This window comes from Macrobrachium nipponense, chromosome 22, assembly GCF_015104395.2.
Source record: "Macrobrachium nipponense isolate FS-2020 chromosome 22, ASM1510439v2, whole genome shotgun sequence".
Lineage (NCBI taxonomy): Eukaryota > Metazoa > Arthropoda > Malacostraca > Decapoda > Palaemonidae > Macrobrachium > Macrobrachium nipponense.
This window is the reverse complement of record NC_087213.1, coordinates 794,192-804,191: the sequence shown is the minus strand read 5'-3', so window position 1 is coordinate 804,191 and position 10,000 is coordinate 794,192. Positions and strand designations below refer to the sequence as shown.

General features: G+C 36.0%; 1 protein-coding gene across 1 annotated transcript in view; it reads right to left on the bottom strand.

Annotated features, from left to right (window-relative positions):
• LOC135198429 (metabotropic glutamate receptor 2-like) overlaps nucleotides 1-10,000 on the bottom strand; it is a 266,629-nt gene that overhangs the window by 57,934 nt on the left and 198,695 nt on the right. The window contains 1 exon segment of the mRNA XM_064225960.1: nucleotides 476-1,435. Coding sequence (XP_064082030.1) covers nucleotides 476-992 — 517 coding nt within the window. The 5' untranslated portion in view covers nucleotides 993-1,435.

Genomic DNA, 10,000 nt, shown 5'->3' with positions numbered 1-10,000 from the left:
TCGAGCGATACGAAACGTCGGCATTTTAATAAAACGTAAATAAACAAAACACCTTTCCGTGAATTCTAAATTGTCTACTGCCTGAGCGCATGCCCCTGCCCTTAGATGTATGTATGTATGTATGTATGTATGTTTAAATAATATGTACATAAACTTGATCACTTACACAATTGGACTGTGCATTCATACAAAGAATAGCAGGACCTCCTTTAAACAGTAACTAACCAAGATTTTATTTACAAAAGGTTCGAACTTTCAAGGACTAATCTGTCCCCATCGTTTGGCTACAGGTCGATGGGGACAGCCTAGTCCTTGAATGCTTGTAGTTTTTGTAAGTAAAATCCCCATTAGTTAACTCAATGTTTAAGTGAGGATCTTTTATTCTTTGTATAAATAGATAAATGGATAGATAGCTAGATAGATAGATAGATAAATAGATAGATAGATAGAAGCGTTTTGACATTGAAAGTCTTACCTTTAATAAAATCCACGGCCTGTTCCAGCCCGTAAGTATCCTTGTCACAGTCGTCCAGGATATGAGCTCCAATCCTGACCCCTGGAATGAAGTCCACCTGGTCGTTGATGAAGTCCAGGGTGTAGAGCATTGCCTCCAGTGCCTGGACTCCCCCTTGGGGCATTATGGGACCACACACCTCCTCGTTGCCCCTCTCGTGAACCATCATCAGCCCGCCCAAGAGGATGTCTCCCTCCACCACCACGACTTTTTTGGCAGGGCGCGTCCGGTTCACTTGAGAGAGATCTTTGCTCTCGGCTAAGCGTCTGGTTCTGACGGTTTCGCTCGCTCTTCTCATATTGTCCTTATTACCTTTGTCGTATATTGAGTGTCTACGGTACTCATTGGTGTCAAGACGGGAGGGAGACGCGGAGGAGGTCACGCAGGGCCTTACTCCCTGAAGAAGGAGGGTGGTCGCCAGCAGGCAGACGAAGGAAGTCACTGTCAGGAGGCATTTCAGAGGGTCCCCCACCAGCATGATATATTTCACCGGTCGCCCTTCGGGAGGGGAGAAGCGAGGTCTTCGCGCATGAGCTGTCTGTCACTCGAAGAGTTGACAGTGACAGAGAACTGTCTCGATTATAAGTTTTGCTTTCCACACTTAAGACATTGCTCGTTAATTAACTTTTTTTTTTTTTTTTTTTTTTTTTTGTTTTTTTTTTTTTGTTTTTTTTTTTTTTTTTTTTTTTTTTTTTTTAAGTGTCAGCTATCTGCACACACGGAGGGCGAGACATATAGTGTGATCCATCTTGGCTGTCGATCGAGTCTTGTCGCGCTTTTTTCGCGAATCACATCAATTATCTTGAATAAAAGAAAATTTTTAGTGTTTCCCTATTTTCAGTGGGTAACTTCGAAAACTTTAGAGTTAGATTCATAGGACTCTATAGTTTCCCTCATCGCTTCGTTCGTACCATAACGTACCTGGAAGAAAGAAAAAGAATACATTATTCTTTCTCTTCATCTTGTATGATTCTGTTGAAATTTTGTTTACATCTAATGAATAATAATTAACCTTAAAAATAAAAAAAAAAACATGGAAGATAATTATGTATATATATATATATATATATATAGTATATATATATATATATACATACATATACATATATATAAATATGCTATGGTATAATAGTACAGTTATATATATATATATATATATATATATAGTCTAGATATACTATAATATATATATATTAGAGAGAGAGAGAGAATAGATTTGAGAGAGAGAGAGAGAGAGAGAGAGAGAGAGAGAGAGAGAGTTGAAATTAAAGAAGGAACTGAAGAGGCTAAGAGAACTTTCTTTTTTATGACCGAAAGCGAATGAAATCCCTCGGGGGAAGTTTGGACGTTTCTTGAAAAATGTTTTTGGAAAAAAGAGTTGGGTGAAGAAGAAGAAGAAGAAGAAGAAGAAGAAGAAGAAGAGAAGAAGAAGAAGAAGAAGAAGAAGAAGAATAGAAAAATTGTGAGCAAAGTGTGGCAGTTTTAGCAACAATCATGATAGATTGTTAAAATCATAATTTGTATGATTACCCAGATATAGATGGTGGGAAGAGGATACTCCCCTTCTTCGTGGGGGGAATAATAATAATAATAATAATAATAATAATAATAATAATAATAATAATAATAATAATAATAATAATAATAATTGTATAAGGAGAAACTAGACCCTCTCTTAAACGCATCATCTTTAATAGGATGATTACATCGTTTGAGTTGACTCTATAAATAATTTTAATAAATTTCCCTTATAAACCCCTTCCCTATAACTTTAATGTTAGACAGTATTTAGTCAGTTCTAAATATTGTTATTTTCTCTTCCATGCTACTAATGAAGTATAATTGGCCAATGTTCAGACTTTCATAAAGAGAAACACATAACAGTTCAGTGGTTCCCAAAGTGGGCGGTACCGCCCGCCAAGGGGTTGGATTGGAGGCGACAGGCTGGGATTATGGGAATTTAATTCTAAGCAATAAATAGCTTGTGTGTGTGTGTGTGTGTTTTACACACACACACACACACAAGCTTGTTCGTAAAAAAAAAAAAAGCTTGTGGCTTTTTTTTTTACACACAAGTTTGTTCGTAAAAAAAAAAGCTTGTGGCTTTTTTTTTTTACGAACAAACAAATTGTATACTAAATTAGGTATTATTTCGAAATACGTCTTTGTATTTAATGTGAAGTAATTTAGAAATGTACGCATGTGTGTATCGGGGGAAGGTGGGTGCTAGGAATCCATCTGGAATCCAGCCTGAAAAAGTTTGGGAAACTGATTTACTGCATTCCACATTCAGTGCGCAAGAGAAGGTAGTGAAACGTGGGTTCATAAAGCCGTAGAGTTTTGCCATCTCAACCTTCCCTAAACTTATGAGTCTTCCCGCGGAATCCACCCCACTAAAGTCGTTGCTCCATCAAAGGTTTCCTTCATATCTCTCCCAAATTCTGGCACCTGTTGCCGGTTAGGAGGTACATTATTTGGTGTTATTCGTTGTCTCTTTTTTTTGTTGCAAGATCCTGGTAACCCTCGGACGAACATTGTAACTAAAACAAAAGCGTGATAATGTCCGTTCTTGGAGATGGTAATAGGAATGGTACATTAAATTTGATCAGATTTTGAATTTAACGTATAAAATCTTAGGACGAAGTTAATACTAACAATAATAAGGATAACAACGATATATTAATAATAATAATCCAGAATTATATAGATAAATTCTTTTGTTTTCATCTTTTACATATATTACAATTTACAGTTTTTCACGATTTTGTAAATTTCGAAGCAATAATAATAATAATAATAATAATAATAATAATAATAATAATAATAATAATAATAAAAATAAAAATAATAATAATAATATCCACAAATATATCAGCTAATTGTAAAATATCACAATTTATTTATAGAATTGTGGTCTTTTATTATATAGTAATATCTCTCATTAACAGTTTCTTAGAAAAAGTAAATAATAATAATAATAATAATAATAATAATAATAATAATAATAATAATAATAATAATAATATAATAATAATAGGAGCCAGATACAGAGAGAACAAAGATCCCTTCCATGAAAGCCTACAACACCAAGAAATTAAGGGAGAAAACAAGTGAGGTCAATGAAATAATGGGCCTAATACACACCACCAGTATCACAGAAACAAATAACTTGACATATGCAGGAGCAAGATTAGTAGCAGAACTGATGGGGATTCGAACACCACACCACCGTCACAACCCAACCCGACAGAAACCAAAACAGCAACCTCCTTGGAAAAGGCGCCTGGAAAAAGCAAATCTTGGTGATGAGATCTGACTTGAGTAAACTGAAAGAGATGGCAGAAAAAAGGCTAAGAAGCAAGAAAACAAGGGAGGAACTCAACGAGAAATACAAAGTACAAGAGAGGGGACTAAACAACACAATAGAAGATGTAAAACAGAGGCTTAAGGCCAAAGCACACAAGATCCAACGGTACATGAAACAGGAATAAGGGATACCAACAGAACAAACTATTCGGAACCAACCAGAAAAGACTATACAGCCAACTAAGAGGGGAAGACAACCACCCAGAAATTCCTGAAGCCGAACCAAGTAAGAGACTCTGGGAAAACATATGGAGCAATCCGGTATCACACAACAAACATGCAACATGGCTCCAGGAAGTCAAGGAAGAAGAAACAGGGAGAATAAAACAAAGATTCACAGAGATCACGACAGACACAGTCAGACACCAACTAAAGAAAATGCCAAACTGGAAAACCCCAGGTCCCGATGAAGTCCATGGATACTGGCTCAAAAACTTCAAGGCCCTACATCCACGAATAGCAGAACAACTCCAGCATTGTATCTCAAATCACCAAGCACCCAAATGGATGACCACAGGAAGAACATCCTTAGTACAAAAAGACAAGAGTAAGGGAAATATAGCCAGTAACTACAGGCCTATCACCTGCCTACCAATAATGTGGAAGTTACTAACAGGTATCATCAGTGAAAGGCTATACAACTATTTAGAGGAGACAAACACCATCCCCCACCAACAGAAAGGCTGCAGAAGGAAGTGTAGGGGCACAAAAGACCAGCTCCTGATAGACAAAATGGTAATGAAGAACAGTAGGAGAAGGAAAACCAACCTAAGCATGGCATGGATAGACTATAAGAAAGCCTTCGACATGATACCACACACATGGCTAATAGAATGCCTGAAAATATATGGGGCAGAGGAAAATACCATCAGCTACCTCAAAAATACAATGCGCAACTGGAATACAATACTTACAAGCTCTGGAATAAGACTAGCAGAGGTTAATATCAGAGAGGGATCTTCCAGGGCGACTCACTGTCCCCACTACTCTTCGTAGTAGCCATGATTCCCATGACAAAAGTACTACAGAAGATGGATGCCGGGTACCAACTCAAGAAAAGAGGCAACAAAATCAACCATCTGATGTTCATGGACGACATCAAGCTGTATGGTAAGAGCATCAAGGAAATAGATACCCTAATCCAGACTGTAAGGATTGTATCTGGGGACATCAGGATGGAGTTTGGAATAGAAAAATGCGCCTTAGTCAACATACAAAAAGGCAAAGTAACGAGAACTGAAGGGATAAAGCTACCAGATGGGAGCAACATCAAACACATAGATGAGACAGGATACAAATACCTGGGAATAATGGAAGGAGGAGATATAAAACACCAAGAGATGAAGGACACGATCAGGAAAGAATATATGCAGAGACTCAAGGCGATACTCAAGTCAAAACTCAACGCCGGAAATATTGATAAAAGCCATAAACACATGGGCAGTGCCAGTAATCAGATACAGCGCAGGAATAGTCGAATGGACGAAGGCAGAACTCCGCAGCATAGATCAGAAAACCAGGAAACAAATGACAATACACAAAGCACTACACCCAAGAGCAAATACGGACAGACTATACATAACACGAAAGGAAGGAGGGAGAGGACTACTAAGTATAGAGGACTGCGTCAACATTGAAAACAGAGCACTGGGCAATATCTGAAAACCAGTGAAGACGAGTGGCTAAAGAGTGCATGGGAAGAAGGACTAATAAAAGTAGACGAAGACCCAGAAATATCAGAGACAGGAGAAAGACAGAAAGAACAGAGGACTGGCACAACAAACCAATGCACGGACAATACATGAGACAAACTAAAGAACTAGCCAGCGATGACAATTGGCAATGGCTACAGAGGGGAGAGCTAAAGAAGGAAACTGAAGGAATGATAACAGCGGCACAAGATCAGGCCCTAAGAACCAGATATATTCAAAGTACGATAGACGGAAATAACATCTCTCCCATATGTAGGAAGTGCAATACGAAAAATGAAACCATAAACCACATAGCAAGTGAATGCCCGGCACTTGCACAGAACCAGTACAAAAAGAGGCATGATTCAGTGGCAAAAGCCCTCCACTGGAGCCTGTGCAAGAAACATCAGCTACCTTGCAGTAATAAGTGGTACGAGCACCAACCTGAGGGAGTGATAGAAAACGATCAGGCAAAGATCCTCTGGGACTATGGTATCAGAACGGATAGGGTGATACGTGCAAATAGACCAGACGTGACGTTGATTGACAAAGTCAAGAAGAAAGTATCACTCATTGATGTCGCAATACCATGGGACACCAGAGTTGAAGAGAAAGAGAGGGAAAAAATGGATAAGTATCAAGATCTGAAAATAGAAATAAGAAGGATATGGGATATGCCAGTGGAAATCGTACCCATAATCATAGGAGCACTAGGCACGATCCCAAGATCCCTGAAAAGGAATCTAGAAAAGCTAGAGGCTGAAGTAGCTCCAGGACTCATGCAGAAGAGTGTGATCCTAGAAACGGCACACATAGTAAGAAAAGTGATGGACTCCTAAGGAGGCAGGATGCAACCCCCGGAACCCCACACTATAAATACCACCCAGTCGAATTGGAGGACTGTGATAGAGCAAAAAAAAAAAATAATAATAATAATAATAATAATAATAATAATAATAATAATAATAATAATAATAATAATAATAATAATAATAAAAAGTTAAGGAAAGAAAAGAGAAAGAAAAAATGCAGCCTGAGAAGGAAAGACCGAAACCAGGAAAACCAATACAAACATTTTAAATTCTTTACTTCCTCCAGCTGCTTACACGACGTTGTATTGTCAGTTTCCGTTTAGTTACGAGATGCTTTTCGTATTGGTTCGTTCCCTCTATTATTCGTGTGAGTGGCTTTTGACGATTTATTTCGTACGGTTTTCTTCTTTTCGTCTTACTTTTATTTAGCGGTGGTTTATTTGCGCTTTTTTTTGTGGAGCATTAATTTCGAGGTTTGGAACATTGAACTGGAATAATTGTGTTTTGTCATTTTTTTCTATTTTGTTCTTCAAAATGACGAGAGATTTTTATGGGTTAATGCTTGTATATGAATGAAATATGTGTATATATATATATATATATATATATATATATATATATATATATATATATATATAATATATATATATATATATATATATATATATAGCGAATCCCACAGGAAAATGATAGTCTGACTATCATTTTCCTGTGGATTCGCTTATTTATGAAGTCACGTGCATCTATAGTGATTTTTTAAGCATATATATATATATATATATATATATATATATATATATATATATATATATATATATATATAAAAACATGTATATGTGTGTGTGTGTGTGTGTTTTATTCAGGACTTTCGAAATTGTAATACAAGATTTTGCCTTTAATTACAATCTCTCTTTCATATCCAAGCTTCAAAGTTTTATTTTGAAATTTTTGGGACTTATTTTTATATACATTTGTGGTTACAGTCCCAAAAACTATTACTCCATAATTTTATTTTACTTGAATCTAACTAGATCGCGCATTTGGAGAAAGCTTGAGATCAACTATCTTTTCTCTCTCTCTCTCTCTCTCTCTCTCTCTCTCTCTCTCTCGCTCTCTCTCTCAGTAGTTTTGTGAAACTAATAACAAGGGTATATTAAAAAGGTTCTACATCAGTGCTTAATGTTCTTTGCACGACGTCATACGTCCCAGGGCTTGGCCTTCAGCGTAAATTTAATATTTCTGTCTTATCTTACTAATATATATATATATATATATATATATATATATATATATATATATATATATAATATATATATATATATATATATATTTGTCCTGTGCCCTCTTTTCATTTGTGTGTCTTCTGCATTCTTCTCGTCCAGGTAATGTAGCGTTTCGTCATATATATATATATATAGATATATATATATATATATATATATATATAGATATATATATACTATATGTATATATTATATATATATATATATATATATATATATACATATATATAAAGTTTTCATTAAATACGTCCAATGAAAGGACGGGCAACATCAAAGGGAGCTCATACGCTGTCATAAGTAGAGAACAAAATGCATTTTCTCGCGTGGCTTACACTGCAAATATTCAAGGATAAACCATTGCGTTATATTCTGTTTAGGGCTTCTGTACCTGCAGTTAGCAATAGGTCTTCGTAGAGAGAGAGAGAGAGAGAGAGAGAGAGAGAGAGAGAGAGAGAGAGAGATTTGGAGTAAGTGAAAAATGAAGATCAAGCTATCATCCACTTGCTGTGTCAAGTCTAAAATCGTCTAATATCTAATCTTATCATTTAGTTAGTTAGAGAGAGAGAGAGAGAGAGAGAGAGAGAGAGAGAGAGAGAGAGAGAGAGAGTTGATCAAGGCAAATTCGTGTCATTACGCTCTCAGCCAATTTGCTGCAGTTATTCTAAAGTCGTTTTGTATCGAATTCCTCTTAATTTTAACCATTTGGCAATTCAGATAACAAAGAGGCATTGTTTAGAGAAGAAAGTTGTGAAATACCATTCTGTATTCATTTTGAAATAATTGTCACTCACAAAATGAGAAGCATTACTAACGTTCTGTGATATTTCTTTCTTTTTTTACTGTGCTCTCTCCTCTATTTGTACGGAAGTAACTCAATAAAAGATGAAGGTTTCGATGACGAAATAATTGCTAAACTTAGTCGACCTTTTTTCCGTTTTTATAATTCATTATAACAGATAGGTTTAAAACAAAGTAACTCGATAAAAGATTAATGTTTCGATGGAAAAATAATCACTAAACATAATCGATTATTTCCCTTATTATAATTTATAGTAACAGACAGGTCTAAGACATATGTAACTCGATATTAGATTGTTTCGATGAAAAATTAATCACCAAACATCATTGATTATTTTCTTCATGATAATGTATTGTAACAACAGAAGGCCTAAAACATAAGTAACTCGTTAAATGATTAATGTGAAGATGGATAAAATAATCACGAAACTCAATCGATTTTCTTCCTTATAGTTCATTCTAACGAGCAGAAGGACTCTGATATCATTACGTCAGTAAAAGAAAAAATATTGACTTCCTGGGTATTTTTAGCGATAAAAAACAACCCAATCCTTCCAAAATGTTTGTCCCCGAATTTCATTCTGACTCGCTGTAACGTAGTTCCAGTTCTGTTGTATGTTGTACGTGACACGTCTGACATGTGTACCCAACATTTTCCTTTGCTCATTCGTGTATTTGACGCTTGTCTCTCCTGGTATGGCGTAGCTTTTATATATGCTTTCATTTTTGTGCTCAATATGTTGATGGCATGTATACTTTTCAGGCTGATGGTGAACTATGATTTCCCATTATTTGCTTCCACAGAATCATCTGTCTTCAAAATGAATGTGATACCAGGTGTCACGTTACTTGAGATATTATAAACCTCGTCAAAAAAATACCGGCATGTTGGACCAAACGAGAACCTACAGTAATGCCTTCTCCCATAAAACTAGGCTTTAATAAGGATTGATGAAGATAGTACCTTCCCCACAGCTATAAATATAATGTCTACATAATCAAACACCATTTCAAAGTACCGGAAGGGTTTCTCCTTTTACGAAATTGCTCTTATGGTTAATTCAGGACACTTTACTTGTTTGAAGATGTATACCTCTATAGAGATATTGTGCAGTGACTATGTTTTTGGCCCTTTTTCGTCTCGTCGAGGCGGTATCTACTTGAGTTATTATTCTCTTCTGTTTTTCTAAATTGAAAGGCGTGTAAAAGATAATCGTATGTATAAAATATATATAGAAATGTGTGTGTATTATATTTTAATCGACGTATATATATATTTATATAGTTTAATCAGCCCCTTAACTGCTGTTAAAATAAGGCATCCAGCCAGCCCTCTTCCATATTTAATCCAGCTATTTTTACCAAGTCATCTTCCATAATAGCCTTAATATCATGTCGTGTCAAGCCTCCACGAGGAGGGAGGAGATTGTCGAAAACTTTCTCCTTGCATACTTATTTCACCTTCGTATTTATTCCTTGCGTCCTGCTAGAACAATAACCATAAAGAACAACTCCATTCCTTGCAGTGTGCCCCTC